Below are 19,935 nucleotides of genomic sequence, written 5' to 3'. Positions count from 1 at the left end.
TTTTTGCTTCTTAACACTTTCAAGAAGTCTTTTACAGCAGATTTTATAGTGCAACTTCTGATTTCTTGACTGCTGCTTCCATGGGTGTTGATTGTGGATCTAAGTAAAATGAAATCCCTGACAACCTCAATTTTTTCTCCACTTATTGTGATGTTGCTTATTGGTCCAGTACTAAGGATTTTTGTTTTCTTTATGTTGAGGTGTAATCCATACTGAAGACTGGTAGTCTTTGATCTTCATCAGTAAGTGCTTTAAGTCATCTTCACTTTCAGCAAGCAAGGTCATGTCATCTGCATATCACAGGTTGTTACTGAGTCTTTCTCCAATCCTAATGCTGTGTTCTTCTTCATATAGTCCAGCCTCTTGGATTATTTGCTCAGCATATAGATTGAATAAGTATGGCGAAAGCATATAACTCTTGACGCACACCCTTCCTGATTTTAACCATGCAGTATCTCCTTGTTCAGTTTGAATGGTAGCATCTTAGTCAATATGCAGGTTCCTCATGAGTACAATCAAGTGTTCTGGAATTCCCATTCTTCTCAATGTTATCCATAATTTGTTATGATCCACACAGTTAAATGCCCCTGCATAGTCAATGAAACACAGGTCAACATCTTTCTGGTATTCTCTGCTTTCAGCCAAGACCCATCTGACCTCAGCAGTTATGTCCCTCATTCCATATCCTCTTCTGAATCCAGCTTGAATTTCTGGAAGTTCTCTGTCAATATACTGCTGCAGCCGTTTTTGAATTATCTTCAGTAAGATTTTACTTGTGTGATCTTGATGTTGTTTGATAATCTCCATACTCTGTGGGATCACTAGGCCATTCTTCTCTTTCTGTCTTAGTCTGGAAGCTCCACTGAAGCTTGTCCACCATGGTTGACCCTGCTGGTAATTGAAATACCAGTGGCATGGTGTCTCGTATCATAGCAACACGCAAAAATGCAAATTGACAGACGGGTAGTGGGCATAATTGAAAAGAAAAGGTAAATCAGAGAAATGGTGCATTTTTCCTGATAGCATTAAATCATTTTTAATAAGGTGTATGTGGGCTGGGGGTGGGGGGCCTCCCAAGGCTTAGGAGGAGACGGTTCTGGTCTCCCTTGGGCCTAGGTATCCCTTGGCCCACACAGTGCCCAGTTTGCCACCAGGCTGGACTGAGTTTGGTGGAAAGTGAATTAGACTCCACCTGCCTGTTACAGGGCAGAAACTGTCCCCCTTGCCTTTATCTTCCCACCCGGGAGCCCTGCTGCTGGCAGCTCATGGGCACACCAGCACATGGAGACATCTACCACCCCAGACTGCAGCTTCTTGGTGTGCTGCGGGCCTGGCCAGAATGCTTCCCACAGGCACTATTCTGCTCTGCATGCTTCTTGGCGGGTTGGAAATTTCACCCCAGAAAGCCTCTTTGGAGGTAACCATTATGCATGTGTCAGAGTACTGCTCCAGCCGTGTTTGGGACTGATTATAATTAGGGTTACCACCTTGTCAGTTAATAGAAGCTTGCTGAAATATTCCCTAGTACAGTACTTCAAGTGGTTGAGCAGCTCAGTGTTGCTCTTATAAAGTAGATGTGGGTTCTTGGGTGGCCATGACAGGTACCACCATGGGGGTTTCAAAGAACAGAAGCTCATTCTCTCATAGTCTTGGAGGCTGGGATCCTGCAATCAGGGTGTCATCCTTGTTGATTCCTTCCAAGGCTCTGAGGAGAATTTATTCCAGGCTTCTCCCACGCTTTTGGTGACAGCTGGCAATCCATGGCTTGTGGGTACATCACTCCAGTCTCTGCCTCTGTCGTCACATGGCTGTCTTCCCTCTGTCAGCCTCTGTCTTTTCTCTTCTTTTATAAAGACACCACTCAGATGGGATTAGAACCCACACAACCCTGTTGTTATTGTTGTTGTTAGTACATGCTGTCGAGTCGGACCTGACTCATAGCGACCCCTCCTTGGGTTTCCGAGGTAGTATCGCTATGGAAGTAGATTGCCCCGTCTTCCTTCCAGGGAGTGGCTGGCGGGTTTGAACCACCAGCCTTCTGGTTAGCAGTCAAGTGCCTTAGGCACTATGCTACCAGAGCTCACACAACCCTAGTAAGGTTAAATCTTGTTAACTGATGTTAATAATAGTTAACTCTTTTTAACAGTTAACATTTGTTAACTGATGACATCTTCAAAGACCCTGTTTCCAAACAGAGTCATATTCACAGGTGCCAGGGTTGGGACTTGAACGTGTGTTTTTGGGGATACAATTGCACCATAACACTGAGTTTAACTACTGAACTGGCTCACTAGGAAATAAGCCCAGTGCCCAACCCACTTACTTCTCTGCTCAGCCCTACTTTCATATCGCGGAAGATGAGCTAAAAGCTGCTGGAGAAGGGAGTGAATTCTGTCCTGCGTCTGGTGACTGGTAGAGTGATGGCAGCGCCCAGCTACCCCTCATCAGCCCTAGGAGGCCTCACCTGACCATGTTCACTTGCAGGCCTTGCACCGTAGTGTCCAGGGCCCAGTGGAGCCCAAGTGGACACAACTCCTAGTCACCAGAGGCCCCAACTGTGGACCAGCCAGTCACCCAGGGCAGCAACTGACTGAGGGTGCAGTCCACCCCTGGAGGGACAGGTAGGGTCCCTACAGGCACCCCATGCCATAGCACCCCTCTGTATTGCAGACGCTGTGTTGGGACATGGCGCTCCCTCACGTTATCCTGCTGGTGGGAGTCCTGGCAGAAGTTACTGGCACATCCACAGAAAGTACGGTAGGTGAGCCTGCATGGCAGCAGGCCCAGGTGCACAGCCTGGGGTTCAGGGCCTCACCCACAGTGTCTGACCCTCACCCTGACAGTCACTGAGTCAGTCCTCAGAGGCCCAAGATGCTGCCTCAAGTTTGCCTTGGCATCTGGGCCAGGCATCACGTGAGTATGGGACACAGCACTTGGCATGACCCTTTTCTGGCCTCGAACCTTCCCTCTCTCCTCCAAGCTGGACCTTTGCTATAACCAACATGGGATGATAGAGCTGACCCTCAGGCTGACGGGAGCCCTGCCACTTGCCAGGACCCAGAGACCATTTGCCCTGAGGGACACTGGCATTGGGTAGGGTCTTTGCAAGATGGCTGTCCAGGCTGGTGACATCACTATGCACTCAGCCTTGGCTTCCAGAGTGGGCTTCAGTGCACCTCCCATTGTCCCTGTTCCTGCCATCCCTGCTCCCAGCTCCAGCACTGACACATGTCTTGTGGCAGCACCTCCACTGTCTACCAGCTGGCCAGCTGCAAGCCTGGGGTGGGGGCCTTCCCTACCTTGGTTGGCTAGGGCTCTGCCATGCCCTGGTCAGGGCTCTGTCACACAGACATGGCTCCTCTGCGCCTCACTGCTCCCTAACTGGTCTCCAAGTCTGGGCACTAAACACAACAGCCAGTCGGGGTAGCAACTGAAATACCCCCCATGCCCTCTCAAGCCAGAGAGACTACATGGAGGAAGGGCCATGGCTCTGATGCGGTGCAGTGTGGCTGCAAGGTGCCCCCAGTGTGGCCAGGAACTAACTGCTCACTCACCTTCCCAGGTCCAGCAGCCCAAGTGTTGTGTGGAGGTGGCAGATGCCAATGCCACCTGCCCTGGCACAGGCCTGTGTGGTCCAGGTAAGCAGCCCCTGTAAGCCTGTTTGTCCAGGGGGGCCTCCCCATGCTGCACCCAGGCACTTGGGAGGAGGGGGAGCTGGTATGGGTCTGCAGTGAGACAAGTGAAGTCTCCAAGGAAGAGGGATGTTGGATTCCCTTCATGGGGCTTCATGGTGCAAGTGACAGTAGACTTGGGAAGCCACACAAAGTGGAGAGGAGTGAGCATGCCAGGGAGGGGGCTGCCAGGTGAGGGGTCTGCAGGAAGGGGTAGGACAAGCCAGAGGCCAGTGTGCCCGAGCTGTCAGGCCTTCTGATGGTGTCCGCATGGGGACCAAACAGCAAAGGGCATTAGGAAGGGCCTGGGGCTGAAGGGCTGCGGCGCTTAGCTCTCACACCAGCAATTGGCCCTCCTGAGCCAGTGTCTGCTCAGCTGTGCTGATGCAGGAATGACACTGGAAGTCAGATGTTCCTGCCACAGAGCCACCAGCAGGAGCAGGCACAGCAGTCTGGGAGCAGGTGCAGTTTGAGCTCAAGGAGCATCCGTGGAAGGCAGAGGCACAGAATACAGGGCAGGACTTGTTCCTCCGCAGCTGTGTGAGGGTGCAATACTGTGAAGCGGCCGCGTGGGGTGAGGTCAAGTGGAGGGTGCTGGGTAGGGCCTGTTGGGTGGCAGTGGAGGTGTCCACAGTCCCTACATACTCAGAACTTGGAGAAGGCCCAAGAGAGGGACTGAGACACCCCAGCGGGCCCTGCCCCCTCCCGGCACAGGCTGCTACCGGCACAGGGCCGAGGACGGGAGTGTCAGCTGCCTCCAGTGCCACAACACCACCTTCCCAGCCACCGCCACCAATGGCTCCGAGTGCAAAAGCTGTAAGTCGCTACCAGGCCCCCAAGCCTCCTGCCCCGCAGCCCCCAGCCCTGTTCCTGCTGTGGTGTGACTGGAGTCTATCCTCAGGGCGTCTGGTCCCCAAAGCTTCTGACTTCCATTCAAGGCCCTGCCCCTCACTTCTGGCAATGGGGGCTCTGACGCTTCCACTCTCCCCACAGCCTCCGGCCGGGGCGATCCCTTCCCCGTGAATAGGAGTACAGGGACACCTGGGCTGCCAGGTTCTGGTGAGTTGCCTGGCACAGACAGGAGCCCACACCTCCAGCCCTACTTGGGGTGCAGGGTGTGGGGAGGATTGTGGGGGCCCAAGGGCATCAGTGGCATGGGCCAGTGCCACTAACATCCTCGTGGAACTCCTGTGTGTGGGGTGGGGTGCAGACCCAGCCCTGAGGGAGGTAGGGAGCCAGTGGGGTCCCAGGCTGAGGAAACTGGCCGTCGCTCTGCTGCAGGGGGTCCCCGAGTGGTTGCTTCGCTTTTTCTGGGGACGCTCTTCGTCAGTTCCGGCCTCATCCTCTCTGTGGCCATGTTCTTCTACCTCAAACGCACCAGTAAACTCCCTGCCATCTGCTATGGAAGGAACAAAGGTGTGTCCTTCATGGGGCTAGCTGAACTGAGGCGGGAGGAGGGTGATTAGCCAAGGGTGCTGCCGGGAGGAATGTGGGGTGGCCTGGAAGACCACCTTGTGGACCATGCACTATCTCCCTCTGCAGCCCCGGCCCAGCAGCCTGGCGAAGCCGTAAGTAGCCGCCCAACTGCCGCCACCCATGCCTGTGCCCACCCCCCGGGCCAGCCCTGCTGCTCACTATACCTTTCTCTCTCCTCAAGGCTGCGATGATCCTCCCGCCACAGTCCTCAGGTAACACTGCACGGCTCTGCCCTGCCCGTCCCATCTCTGGGAACCACACCAGGCCCAGAGGCAGACAGTCTTCCCCAAAACATACAGGTCCCCTCAGGGCATCATCCCCTCTCTGGCCCCCCGACATCCCTCAAGGCCAAATCCTCGCTCATCCCCGGGCCCTTTCCATGATCAATGAAAGAGCTTTTGTGTGCCTCCCGGTTGTTCCTGTGACAAGAGAAGGGAAATCCCCACGTGGAGCCCACCGGCTCCCCAGGGTCATTTGTCCTTCTGGCCACCATGGGGCCCACCCCCAGGCACCTACAAAGGGGTCAGGAACACAGTAAGGACACTGACCTGCCCACACCACAGTCACTGAGCACCAGCCACAGACAAGGTTCAGACCAGGCCCCCAGAGACCAAGTTCTCAGCCCTTGTGGAGTGGGCTGGGTTTGGGAGATGAACAGAAAAGTTCTCTGGGAACAGAGGTAGCAGGTCAGCAGTATGTATAGTAGGTGTGGGGGTTTCAAACAGCAGCAGGCATTTCTCAGGGAGTCAGGCCTGCTTGCATCAACCCTGGGAGCAGCCCACTACCACCACCCACTCAACAAGGCTCCCCCAGAGTGAGCGGAGGCCCCACTGGGTGTCAGCTCTGATGCCTTCAAGTCAGGACCATCCTGTAACCACTCTTTCAACTTCTCAAAACTGCCCGGCCTGGAGCACCTTTAATTTAAGATGCACATGAGTTCCCTGAGGCTGCCCATACACACCCTACACACCGTGTGCTTAAGGTATCGCAGTCTAGAGGCCAGGAGTCAAAATCAGTGTCGGCAGGACCCTGTCCTTCTGGAGGCTCTAGGGGGAGATCCTTCCCTGCCTCTTCCAGTTTCTGGTGGCCACATGGCTCCATCTCTGCCCCTGTGGCCACATGACTTCCTCCTCTCCGTTTCTCCTCTGTGTCTCTCCTAAGGACCCTGGTCATTGGATATAGGGTCCACTGGATAATCTGGGATGACCCTCTCACTTCAAGATCCTTACACCTGCAAAGACCCTTTTTCCAAACAAGGTCACCCTCACAGGTCCAGGGTCAGAAGGTGGGCGCATCGCTTGGGGCCGTCTAGCCCACTGCAGTGTTCTCTGTGTTGGGGGGACTGGGGTGAATGAGCCAAGGAGGCTGAGCCATGAGTTGCTGTCAGGTCACTACTGCCTTGGGAGGAATGGGCCTGCTCATAAGTGAGCTCAGTTGGGGCTTTAGGAGGGGAGGTCTGCTCCTCCAAGTGAGAGAGAGTAGGAAACTTGCCCACCTCACCTCTGGCCCTGCTGCCCCACCTAGACTGGCCCTGACCTGCACCCTCTCTGGCCCATTTCAGTGCGGAAGCCGCGCTATGTGAGGCGTGAGCGACCCCCGGAAAGGCCCCTTGGTGCCGCAGCCATCCCCTCAGTGGAGGCTCGAGTCAGCAGCGTCTAAACCAGAGGTCCGCCTGCGACTGGACCAGGACAAGCCCTGAGGTCTGGGAGGGCCCAGACTGCGCCCTGTGTCCTGCACACAGAGCTGGTACTGCCAGCCGGGCCTGCGCCTCATCTGCATCTCAGCAGCAGACACCACGAGGGAAACCAGCTGTGCCCAACTCCCCTGGAATCCATCTTTCCCGTTCACTGCTATTGGGTTGGAATGACTGGGAGTAGACATCACTGCAACAGCCAGATTGTGGCCTGGAGGGTGGAGAAAGGCCCTGGGAGGACAGCCTGAGGGACACAGGTGGGCCAGGTCCAGGGCCGCCCACCAGGGGCAGCTGCGAGCCAGGTGGGAGGGCTGGAGTTGGTGATAGGCAGCCTCCACACACACACACACACACACACACACACACACTATCCCTACTCACACCCTAGCCACTAGGCCTGAGGGGCCACCTGACCCATGCCCAGGTGTCTCATTTATGCCCTAAGGAGCATGAGCCCCCATCCCAGCCTTGCTCTGAGAAGTGAGGCCCCAGCCTCGCTAGCCATGGCTGCCAGGGAGGGATGGGGCCCAGGGGACAATGAGACACCACAGTGCTGTGTGTCAGTGTTACACTTCCTCTGCCCTTCAGCAGACATGCATTTGTAGAAACAAATTCCTGAAAGATGTGTCAGACCCCTTCCCTCTGCTCTGCCCCCCCTTGGGCCTGGGTCCCTCATCTGCCTGGGAAAGGGGTGAGTACAGTGTCCCCACCCCAGCACCCCTGCACCTGAAATCCCATGGCCACTTTCACTGTGTCCACTGTGTGGACTGCCTGGTTTTCTGGACTCTTCCTGGGTAGAGTACATGGGGCTAGCCTCCAAAGGCCTGTGGTGGCTGCAAGTCCTCAAACTAGTAGATGCCTGTCCTGCTGGGGGAATGCCTCAAGGCCTTGGAGGCTGCCAACAGCCTGCCAGGCCTTGGTGGAAAAGCCCCTGCCTGATCTCTGGGCCCTTGGGGCTCCCTGGTCACCTCAAAGCCAGCACTTGGGAGTCCAAGGACTTTTGGTGTCCCTCAGCATCAGAGTCCTCCACACTGTGACACCGTCTAGAGAGTTTTATTTTTATATCATCTACTTTGTTCCATACTTGTTTCCCGAGACTTGAACTGTGGGTCGTCCAGGTGCAGAGAACAGGCATGCCATTTTAAAACCAGTGTCAAAACTATTTGGAGCTTTTCTGTCTTTAAATGAGGGGGCTGTTGCTGTTGTTAGTTGCTGTTGAGTCTATTCCGAAGGATGGTGGCTCCATGGTCACCACAGGTGGTAAAAACAGTTAAGTGGTTGGTTGAAAGGTGAGCGTTTGAATCACCCAAAGGCACCTAGGAAGACAGGCCTGGTGATCTGCTTCCCAAAGACCACAGTCTTGAAATCCCTAGGGAGCAGTTCTGGTCTGCACACATGGTCACGAAATCAGAGGGTGAAACCTGGAAACCTCTGGCCCAACCTCAGTCCTACCCACCGCCCAGGGACCCACCCAAAATGCTGGAGACTGGGATCCTAGAGGGTTTCTTGAGGCCTTGTCCAGCGCTCCCCCCCCCCCAGGACATAGTGTTATCTCTGGAAGCTGGGGGGCTTGTCCACAACCCTCAGCTTTAGAGCCCTTCTGGAGCACCTGAGAGGGGAGGCTTATGGGGTCCTCACGCACTGGTGGCTTTCCTGCTGATGCCAAGGCCCTCTAGGGTGTGGGGCTGGGGATTGGTGCAGACGGGGACCCCCACCCCCACCCCCCAGCAGCTCCCTTTCCCACTCTTCCCAAGACTCAAGCTCCTGCCCCGCGCTCCTGTCCCCACCCCCAAGGCCGCCTCCGCCTCAAGTTCGGTTGGGCTGGGCCAGGAGCCCCGAGCCTGCCAGAGACCAGGCTGAATCAGGAGAGGGACAGACCCCCCCAGAGTGGCCCAGAAGAGGAAGCCGCCAGCCCAGCCCAGGTTGTAGCTCAGTGTGGAGGGAGAAGGCGGCGCCAGAATGGCCGGGTTGCGTCGGTGCAGGGCCTCTGTCCCTCTCTACCTGAGGAATCCTCACCCTGGGAAGGTCACAGTAGTCCGATTCACGCCACTTGGCGCTCCAAGGAAGCGCAGGGTCCCCACTGAAGCGCCGCCCGCCAGATCTTTGCCCACCCTGGGCTTCGCGGCGGGGAAGCTCGGAGTCCTTTGCACTGTGACACCCTTCTGACCCCTTTGCATGCGGAGCCTCTCCTGAACAATGAAAAGTGACGGGGATAGGAGTAGCCGCCGTGGGGCCCATGTCTTCATTGACCACGGGGAAGAGGGGAACAAACACTCGGGGTGGCTGTTGAGACTACACAGACCTGGCTCCGGGCTGGGAGTGTCCTCAGAGCTGCGCACCGCCCTCCCTCCCTCACTGGGCATGACTCGGCGCTGCCCCCGCCCCCACCCCGGAGGCCACTCGACCCGCGGGGTCCCCGCCTTCGAGTGAGCTCGGCTCCTCCGGCAATGGTTGGCCTTGACGCGGACCCCTTTGACACATCAGCATCGTAACCTGTCGTCCTAAGCAGCCTGGGGCAAAGGGCGGCGCATACGTCCCACCAGTGGCTCGGCTGTGGGAAGGCGGCGGGAAAGGGGAGAGACAGCCTCAATCCCGCGTGCGCACCAAACCAGCTCGTTATGTGGGAGAGAAAATGCAAAATCGTATTTGGCCGCCCCACAGCGCCGATAAGTCCCTGCGTCTCTCTCCCTGGGAAAAAGCCTATCCTTGGGCCCTACGTGATGGCCGATTCCATCTGAAAAGCAAGCCAGACTCGTGTCCCCCTGACCCACGCCCCTTTCCCACCCTCTTGGCGTTTGGCCCACCTCGCCATCCCTTCCAGAACGCGCGGTCGCTCGCCCCAACTGCAGCCTCCCCCTTCCTCTATCCGTGCAGTGGCAGAGCCTCCGCCCCGCATCTGGCCTGCGTCTGAGGTGAAGCCCTTCTTCCGGCGCCTGCCACTCTCAGGACGCTCCCTACGCCTCCCTCTTAGTGGTTAGGTGCCCTCCAGTCAGTGCAGACTCCGAGAGACCCCGTGTACAACAGGAAACACTGCCTAGTCCCGTGCCATCCTCACAAGCCTCGCTATGTTCTGTTTAAGCCTGCTGCTGCAGCCACTGTGGCAATCCATCTCCTTTAGGGACATATCTTTCACTGACCAAGCATGACATCCTTCTCCAGTGACTATGTCCAAAGTACGTGAGACAAAGTAGCCATCCTCACTGCTAAGGAGCATTCTGGCTGTACTTCCTCCAAGACAGATTTTTTTCATTATTCCATGGTGCATTCAATAGTCTCTAATAGTTACCATAACTCAGAGGCATTGATTCTTCACCCTTCCTTATTCATTCTCCAGCTTTCCCATGAAAGGTGATTGAAAATACCATGGCTTGGGTCACTTTAGTCCTCAGAGTGACATCTTTGCTCTTTAACACTTTTTTTTTTGCACAGATTTACCCAATGCAATAAATCATTTGATTTGTTGGATCCACAGGACAGATTTGTTCATTCTACTGTCAGTCCATGATATTTTCACTATTCTTTGACACCACAGTCGAAAGGCATTAGTTCTTCTTCAGACTTCCTTATTCATCGTCCAGCTTCTACATGAATGTGAGGCTAGTGAAAAAACCATGGCTTGGGTTAGGCACACCTTAGTCTTCAAAGTGACATCTTTGCTTCTTAATACTTTTGAGAGGTCTTTTGCAGCAGACTTGCCCAGTGCATACATCTGATTTCTTGACTGCTGCTTCCATGGGTGTTGACTGTGGATCCAAGTAAAATGAAATCCTTGACAACTTCAATATTTTCTGCATTACCACAAAGTTGCTTATTAGTCCAGTTGTGAGGATTTTTGTTTTACGTTGAGGTGTAATCCATAGTGGTGGCTGTAGTTTTTGATCTTCATCAGTAAGTGCTTCAAATCCTTTTTGCTTTCAGTAAACAAGGTTGTATCATCTGAAAATCGTAGGTTGTTAATTCTACCACTGTGCTTCAGGATAGATCTTGAAATGTTGTTTTTGACAATGAACATGACACCATTCCTCTTCAATTTGTCATACCTGGCACAGTAAACCATATATATGTCCGTCTAATTCAAAATGGCCAATGCTAGTCCATGTCAGTTCACTAATGCCTAGGTTATCAATCTTTATGCAATCCATTTCATATTTGACGACTTCTAATTTTCCTAGATTCATACTTTGTACACTCCACGTTCCAATTATTAATGGGTGTTTGCAGCTGTTTCTTCCCTTTTTGAGTCATGCCACATCAGCAAATAAAGTTCTGAAAGCTCTACTCCATCCACATCATTAAGGTCAACTTTACTTTGAGGGGGAGCTCTGGTGGCATAGTGCCTAAGGCACTTGACAGCTAACCAGAAGGGTGGCAGTTCAAAGCCACCAGCCACTCCCCAGAAGGAATGTTGGGCAATCTACTTCCACAGTGATACCGCTTCGGAAACCCAAGGAGGGGTCGCTATGAGTCGGATCCAACTCGACGGCAATAAGTTAGGTTTTGGTTTTTTTACTCTGAGGAGGCAGCTCTTCTCAGTCGTATTCGTGTGCCTTCCAACCTGAGGGGCTCATCTTCCAGCCCTACATCAGACAATGTTTCCCTTCTATTCGTTAGGTTTTCACTGGCCAGTTTTTTCAGAAGTAGACCACCAGGTCCTTCCGAGTCTTAGTCTGGAAGCTCTGCTGAAACCTGTGCACCATGGTGACCCTGCTGGTATTTGAATACCAGTGACATACCTTCCAGCATCACAGCAACATGCAAGCCTCCACAGTCTGACAAAGTGACAGACGCGCGTGGCACCCCTCCCTACCTGTATCCAAACCCGCTTGCAGCACGCCAGCCACACTGGCTGCCCCTCCTTTGTCCTTAGACAACCCTGCCCCCAAAGACAACAGGAAAAGGCCAAGGCTGTGCAGTAGAAGTGCTTGGGTAGGCCTGTGTCTACTTCACAGCAGCCCCACCTCACTCACATTTGATGCCCAAGACAGAGATGGGTGCAGGAGCAGTGGAATGGGTGGGTGAGGGGCATGAGGGCTGGAAGATTCCAGGGATGCTATGGGCCACGTGTTCATAGTGACCCTTCTTGGGTTTCCGAGGGGTTATCACTACAGAAGTAGATTGTCCAATCTTCCTTCTGAGGAGTGGCCAGTGGTTTGAACTGCCAGCCTTCTGGTTAGCAGTCAAATGCCTTAGACACTACACCACCAGATCTCCCCAGGGCCCTGCAGGCCATATGCAAAAAGTATATATGGACAGGACTTCTTTGGTGGGGGTGTGGCAGTAGGTGGGAAAGATTCAATGGGGTGGGCTTTATAATGGGGTATGGTGGTGTGTAGGTGGGGCGTCCTTGGTGGGGGTGCAGCATCTGAGGTGGCTGGGATAGAAGTGGGTAGGGCTTATGTGATGGTTGGTGGGGCATCTTTGGTAATTCCCAGTACCTTATGTGAGTGGAGTAATGGGGCAGGACATCATTGGTGGGATCCCTCCTCTCCTCACAAGGCAGTCCTCACCCAGGACATCCTTTGACAACCCTTCCCCTGGGTTTCTCTCCATCCTGAGCCCCTCATTCACACCTTCACCTGGACTCCAGATCTCAGATCCTGACCAGAGATCAGACAGGGCCCCCGTGGGGTGAGCAGCTCAGGCTAAGGCAGGCATGTAGGGGCACTTGGCTCCCTCCTGATTCCCCTCACTGTATCAGCTTTGGTTGAGAGCTCTGGGGTGCTAGCTCCCAGGGGGTGAGCACATTGTGTGGGAGGTGCTGGGGAGAGGGATTTAGTGCATTCATTCATTTACTCATTCATTCTGTGGCATCCACTGGGTCCCTGGGTACAGAGACACCCACAGAGCATGAGTTGATCAGTGACAGAAAAGTGTCCGCAGCAATATTAGGGAGAGGCGAGTGGGAAGAGGTGGGTGGACAGAGCAGGGTGCACATGGTCTGAAGGTAAGGTCAGGGCAAGGGTCCTAGCCAGTGGGCCAGGGCTGCCTGGGGCACTGAGCCATAGAAAGAGCTACAGTGGGATTGGGGGTAGAGGTGAGGAGGTGGCAGGCTCAGAGGAGAGGCCATCAGGTTGACCTTTGGGGTCAACCCCCCTTTGGGGGTTGGCTGGGTGTGGGCAGGGATAGTGCTGGCTCGAGTCTCTCCAGGCATCAGAGGCTAAGGCAAGGTTAGACTCAAATCTACAGCCCATCTTCCTCAGCCAGCCTCTGGATCTCCTGGGGCTACCCAGCCCATCCCTCCCACAGCTGGGCCAGTGGAGAGGGATTACTGCTTGGAACCAACAGAGATAGATGCTCAGATCAGCACTTCCCCAAACAATCCAAGAGTCCCAACCGTGTTGGGTGTGGCAGCACCCAGCTTCCCCTGCCCCGAGGACCCTGGCCCCTTGCCCAGCAACTTGTAGGTGGCCAGAGGTCCCCAATGCATCCCAACCCCCAGATGACCTGGGCCTGGAGAACCTCTCCCCACACAGGCCACATCTCATGCCCCCAGGATGTGGAGCCTCAGGGGCTTGAGGCTGGTTCCCTCCGACTTGGGGGCAGTATCTTGGCCAGAGGACTACAGAGGGCATGTCTTTCCTGGGAGATGCCACTCCCTCCTCTGTTCAACCCACTAAAGAAACCTTCTGTCTCCAGCCCAGGTGGCTTTAGTGCTCAGACCCTCCCATCCTCATAAAGCCACATCTAGGGGGCAGTGGGATCCCCCTGAGGGTCTTGACCTCTCCTCCAGTGCTGCAGTGACAACAATGAGGTGACACAGTGCATGCAGACATGGCCCACAGAGGTACAGGGGCCCTCGTGAGTGTCCGGGTTCCCTTCACACATGCACACAGGCACATGTGCACAACACATATGCAGACACCTGACATACAAGCACATGCCCTTACATGTGCAGACTCATGCATATTTGTACACTCACCCATGTTAACCTGTTGGTGCACACATACATCACCCACTTACACAGAGCAACATACACAATCCACATGCTTTGACCAACACACCCGGTCTCAATGCTTGCAGCTGCCCAGGGCCAGGATGAGGATTGAGTAGGTAGGGTGAAGGCCAGGTGGCCAGTTCTTCCATTCCCTCTACTCAGTCAGCATCAATGACCCCCCTCTACCTCCCATCTAGGTCCCACCTCCCTAGGCAGTGGAGCCTGGCACCACCCACGCTGGCAAATTCCATGGACTGACAGGCATCCAGTCACCTGTGCCTCCAGGCTACTGACTGTCCACTGAGCCTCAGTGTGACTTCAGAGCCCAGACATTCCCAAGAGACCTTGGGAAGAGTGTTCTCAGATACTTCCTGGAGGAGGTGGTGACCCCACACATCATGTTCCCCATAGAAACAGGAACCTGCAGTCATGGAGCCTAGCCTAGCCAGCCCCTCAGCTAGCCTAGCCCACTGCCCCTTTCTAACCCACTCGCCCCCATGGTCACTGAGCCTCCACCCCCCTCTCTGGGCCCCCACCTCCTCCTCAAACCCCCTTCCTGAGCCCCCACCCCCTCTCTGGGACCCCACCCCCTTTCTGAACCCCCCACCCCTATCTGGAGCCCCTCTCCCCTCTATGAGCCCTACCTCCCTCTCTGAGCCCCCACCCCCTCTCTGAGCCCCCACCCCTTATCTGGGGCCTACCTCCTCCTCAAGCCCCTTCCCCTCCTCTTCCAGATGAAGTTCTGTGCCTTCAGCCCCTGAAGTCACCCCTAACCCAGGAAGGAGTCTGGCCTTGGAAATGACACTGAGAGGCCACCTCTGCCCTGAGGCCAGGGGCGGGGCCGGAGGTGAGATGAGACAGGAACAGCAGGGAGTGGGAAGGGGCTAGGTGCCAGCGCAGGATGGGAGGATGGGTGGAGGACTCTCCTCAGCTCCACCCCCTGGCACATCTCCCCCACACCCCTGCCAGGCCACTTGTTGGCCTTCACCTTGCCCTCTCTCCCAGGGCACCTCCCGGGAGGAGTAACTGGCTGGCACTAATCCCAACCAGTCCTGCCAGCCTGGGTCCCTTACAGACTCACTGCACCTCTCGAGGAGCCCCTGCCCAGCACCCCCAGCCTCCCTCCCTGGACTCCAGAGCAGCACTTCTGAAGTGCTTGGCTGAAGGCCAAGGTGGCAGCATGCACATGTGTGTGCACATGAGGGGGCAAGGGGAGTGGATGAGTCAGGTGAGCAAGCAGGTAGGTGTGACAGGCTGTATGAGACTGTGAGTGCAAGAGCTGGGGGCTCACTGGGGTGTATGGTGGGTGGCCCCTTCCAGGAAGCCCACCCCAGAGCTTGGGACTTTGACAACACAAAGTGACAGTGAGACCAAGGGGCTGCTGCGGCATCCTGGGGATGACAGGGTGGGGGGTGAGGGATGAGGGAGGCACTTTGTCAAACATCCCCTCCCAGCACAGCCTGGCTCAGGGTCTGACCCTTTACCCGACTCCCCGCCCAACCTGCCAGGGAGAGGACTGAGCCAGCCAATCCCAAGGCCTCAGGCCACACCCCTGACCAGTAGAGGCTGGAGGGTATAAATACACCTGCTGGAACACCTGGAGCACACACACGCCTGCCAGATCAAACCTCCACACACCTGGAAGACACTGCCTGCCACCCCCACTGCCCTGACTGTGCAGAGGCCGCGCCTGCCGGAACCAGCCACCAGGACAGCTGTTGGCGGTTGGCCGAGAAGAGATAGCTGTGAGGTGGAAGCAAGCCGCCCCAAGGAGGGGGCACTGAGTGCCTCAGGAGGCTCTGGAACCAGGCCCACTGTGGCCGCTGAAGAGGACCATGCCCAGGCCCCGCTGACACCCAGTCATCAGGTAAGGCCAGCACACACCATTCACCACTCAACTGCACCCAGAGCTCAGGTGTGGCTGTTCCATGGAGGGGCTGTGTGGGGTGCACTGGGCACGCCCCCACCTGCCAAGGCCACTGCTTGGCCCAATGCCCAGCTGCCATGCCTGGGCACGTGATGTCTGTGAACTCATGTCATGGGCACCTGCAGCCTCACCACGATGTCATCATGAGTCACAGCGGGTGGGCAATGACGAGGCTGCAGCTCTCGAGCCTTCCTAGCCCGTCACCAAGCATCATCGCCACCTGGCTGCCTGGGACCCAGGGTAGCCCTGAGGTCAGGATTAGGACAGCAGTTGCAGGGCTGGAAGGGCCTTTCAGCTCCGCTTCGCTGGCGAGTCCTCCTGGGCTCCAGGGGTCACCTGGCCAGGTCTTCCTGGGGCCCTGGCTGACCCTGCCCTTAAGAAGGTGACAGGTGAGTCACCTTCTCACCTGCCCTCCTCCAGGCAGGACTGGTATAGCCTTTGTCATCCAAGGACTGCCTGTTACTCTCTAGAGAGTAAGGTGGAGAGGTGGGACTGGGGCCTGGGTCCAGAGGGGGTCCCAACAGGCCCCAGGTCAGCAGCCGTGATGTTTAACTAGAGAGGTGTCTCTGGTGTGGGAGGGAGAGTCTCTGAGGACATTCCTTCCTTGGTGGCCAGCGAGTTGGTGTGCAAACCCAGGTGGACCAGAGGGAACAGCCAGCGTCTACATTCCAGCACCCTCACTGGCACCAGACCCTGGTCACCAGCCTGACAAGCTGGCCTGGCAGGTTCCAGACAAGGATGGGACACAAACCCCATAAAGACCATTGGGCTTTGCCTACCCTCTCAGGCCCTGATCTCCCCTGGCTGGGATAGTTCAGCCCAGGCTTTGACCTCCAGCTCCAGAGAGCAACACCAAGGCCCAGGCCCTGACACCCAGGACCAAGCCCAGACCCACAGGCCCAGAGACTGACCCCCATGCCCCGCCTTCCAGGCCATGACCCCCAGTCCCAGTGCCCCCCTGACCCAGTGCCCCCCTGACCCACTGCCAGCAACTAAGAGGCCAGTCACTGCCAGGCCTGGCTGGGAGCCACATTCAAACCCACCTCCCCGTCCCAGAGCCTGTCCCATGAGAGTACAAGTGATCTCTTAGCCAGCGACCCTGACTGACCCCACTCTAAGCTACAGGTTCCCCATGGTGGCACATGAGCGTCAGTGGCATGGGCCCTGCAAGGCCTGGGCATAGTTACCACCATGGGGCCACTGTCACCTCCTCTGTTACCTATGCCTGGTATGATGGCTAGAAGGTGGGGACCAGGCCAGCAGGTTAGCACAACCTCCCCTCTCCCTGAGCACACCACCTGCACCCTCCTTGAAGCAAGGCAGCGGGGCGGGAAGTATAGGAAGAACTTTCTAGAGGTGCCGTAGGCTGGGTCCTGTCCTTCCCTGGGATCCTAGGGGCTGGTGCTGGCCAACAGAAAGAGAAGAAGGGAGGGAGAGTGACAGACTAACCTCTTGGGAAAGGGGAGCATGAGATTACTCATAAGGTCTCTGTTTATCCCATAGATCGAAGCCATGTCATCAGACCAACAGGTGTGGCACACGGCTGTGCCACCCCCCAGCTGGAGCAGCCCCATAGCCAGGGTGCCTGGGAGTCCCCACTCCACCAGCAACCCCAGGTCCCCCAGCTCCACCAGCAACCCCAGGTCCCCCAGCTCCGCCAGCAACCCCAGGTCCCCCAGCTCCGCCAGCAACCCCAGGTCCCCCAGCTCCGCCAGCAACCCCAGGTCCCCCAGCACCCCAGGATCTGAGAAGGTGGCCTCTCCACTAGAGTGCTCCATCTGCTTCTCTGGCTATGACAACATCTTCAAGACACCCAAGGAGCTCTCCTGCACCCATGTCTTCTGCCTCGAGTGCCTGGCGCGGTTGGCAGCCGCTCAGCCCATGGGCCGCCCTGGCAGTGAAGCTGTACCCTGCCCATTCTGCCGGCAGCCCACAGCCGTGCCCCCTGCTGGGGCTCCTGCCCTGCGCACTAGCCACCAGCTGCTGGCCAAGATGCCAGCCCACTTGCGGCAGGAGGAGTGCGTATGGCTGGAGGGCACCAAGCTCTGCTGCCGCCCGCCACCCTCTGCGCCCGGCCACGCCTCACCCAGCTTCGTGTGCGTAGATGTGGGCCTGAGCAAGCCGCCCGAGCCTGTGCCACCCCCGTCTCCCCCAGGGCCTGTGCGCCGCGTGGACCGCCTGGCCCGCTGCTGGGCCAGCTGCAGGGACTGGAGGCGAGTGGCCCTGGTCTCGACGCTGCTGCTGGTGCTCTTCTGTGTAGTGCTGTGGCCCGTGCAGTGTGCACTTAAAACGGGGAACCTGCGCTGCTTCCCCCGGCCCCCTGCAGCCACCGCCAGTGCTACCACTATGCTCCCCCTCGGGTCCCTGGCTGACAACTAGGACCCCCAATGGCCCTGCCTATGCCACAATGACCCCCAGCTTCTGCATGTGAGCCCAACCAACAGCTGGAGTTGCTGGTCCAAAGGAGAAAGTGAGGACCCCCTCCTAGGCCTCGAGGTCACCAGAGACCCCTGTTCCCCACAGCCCCAGGGCTTTCGGGGGCTGTGTCTTGGCAGGGTGGACAAAGGGTCCCCAAAGCCTCCAAGAATCTCTGGCTCCTACCAGCTCCAGGGACCACCCCTCTAATGCTATCATGCTGATGGGGAAACTAGGGCCCAAGTGAGCCAGCCTGGAGGCCCCCTCTCCCTGCACAATGTGAACCTCCAGCAGAGGTGGCTCATCCTCCCCCAATTTTAACATTTCACTCAAGGTTCCTCCCCAAGACCCTTCCCAGGCAAGGCTGGTCCTAGCCTTTGGATAGGAGTCTTATCCCTCTGGTCCCTCTGACCAGGGGAGACAGGGGCAGCAACTGGAGGGTGGGCAGCAGGGAGCATCCCCCTAGAAGCTCCCCCTCCCACCTTACAAAGTGTACATTTTTGGAATAAATTATTTTGTATCCCAGTTTGGTAAGTGGTCCTCACTCCTCTCCTACAGCAGCCCTGTTCTGCACTCACTTAGCCCACAAGTTCCCTAGCTCCATCCAGAGGAGTCTCCCTATACCTAGGGGAGGGCGTACAAAGTGTGGGCCTTGCCCTGGTCCAGAGCCCAGGAGGCTCTAAGGGTAGCCCTTCCCCTCTCCCATTTCCACTGTGCCCAAGCTGAGAACCAAGCCCCAAGATCCCTATGCCCCTCCTTGGGTCCACAATGGGGTTGGTGGTGTTGACCAGCAAGCCCTAGGGGGTAAGGCGTGAAGACCCACAGACCCAAGAGGCCACCGACAGACCCTCAGGGCTCCCCTAGGCCAAGCATGGCTGGTGAACAGAAAAGTACACAGTCTGGAGGGTGGGGCTGACGTCCACCCCACTGCTCGCAACCCCAAGAATCTGGCCCCACAAGGTAGGCATGGGAAGAGAAGCTGAGGTGGTTCTGGCTCAGGCAGGTCCCAGCTTCCTCATCCCAAAGCCTGAGCAGGAACTTCCTGCTCCAACCAGCATCGCTTCCAGCCAGGTTAGGGAGGGGGCCCAGGCCACAACAGAGCTGGGACAAAGAACTGAGAACATGACACTTCACTTAGGACACACAGGCACCATGGCTGTTCTGTGAGGGGGCTGCCTAGGCTACCCTACCAGTGAGGTCACACCTGTCATGCACATTCATATGGGGACGGTCACAAGAGCTCCACACATTACTCACTCCACAAGCATTTGCCACTGCGTGACTGTGACATGCCTGCCTGGGGTAGTTCTGGACACGCATGGACCAAGACACGCCTGGCCAAGCTGCTGTGTGGCTCTGGGGGGGGGGGTCTGTGGGACACAGAGCACACAAATGCCTGGCAGGCAAGCCAAGACTGGCCACTCGTTTCACTGGTTACTCATGTGGTACACACTTTGGCTCTGCACATTGCACAGTGCCCCACGTGGTCACCCCACTACAAAGTGGTCATCAGTCATCCCTCACCCTGAAACCAGTCACTGTGCTGCAGCCCTGCCTCCCTTTCCTCCATCCCTCTGGGGTACCGTTTGCTTTTCCCATTTCTGGGGGCCCAGGCCTGCTAGAAGGAGCTCTGGTGGTGCAGGGCCTAAGGCATTTGACTGCTAACCAGAAGGCTGGCCGTTCAAACCCACCACTGGCTACGCAGAAGGAAGACTGGGCAATCTATTTCCGTAAAGCTTTACCGCCTTCGAAACCCAATGGGGATCGCTATGAGTCGGAATCAACTCAATGGCACTGAGTCTAGGTTTAGTTTTTTTTT

At 56.5% G+C, this 19,935-nt stretch overlaps 2 protein-coding genes across 2 annotated transcripts; both read left to right on the top strand.

Moving 5' to 3' along the window:
• The first annotated feature begins 2,685 nt into the window (after positions 1 to 2,685).
• On the top strand, positions 2,686 to 6,806 carry CUNH1orf159 (chromosome unknown C1orf159 homolog). The gene is made up of 8 exons (XM_007945498.1): positions 2,686 to 2,757; positions 3,563 to 3,638; positions 4,386 to 4,487; positions 4,665 to 4,730; positions 4,953 to 5,087; positions 5,214 to 5,239; positions 5,329 to 5,359; positions 6,709 to 6,806. Exons 1-8 carry the CDS (start codon positions 2,686 to 2,688, stop codon positions 6,804 to 6,806), a joined length of 606 nt encoding a protein of 201 aa, XP_007943689.1.
• Positions 6,807 to 17,213: 10,407 nt separating this feature from the next.
• On the top strand, positions 17,214 to 18,080 carry RNF223 (ring finger protein 223). Its single transcript, XM_007945496.1, has 2 exons — positions 17,214 to 17,259; positions 17,368 to 18,080. The coding sequence occupies exons 1-2, from the start codon at positions 17,214 to 17,216 to the stop codon at positions 18,078 to 18,080; spliced, it is 759 nt and encodes a 252-aa protein (XP_007943687.1).
• Positions 18,081 to 19,935: the final 1,855 nt, after the last annotated feature.

The sequence above is a fragment of the Orycteropus afer genome, unplaced genomic scaffold (assembly GCF_000298275.1).
Source record: "Orycteropus afer afer isolate SDZICR_OR568_19922 unplaced genomic scaffold, OryAfe1.0 scaffold00136, whole genome shotgun sequence".
NCBI lineage: Eukaryota > Metazoa > Chordata > Mammalia > Tubulidentata > Orycteropodidae > Orycteropus > Orycteropus afer.
The sequence above is the reverse complement of the archived record's forward strand: the minus strand, read 5'-3'. Positions and strand labels throughout refer to the sequence as shown.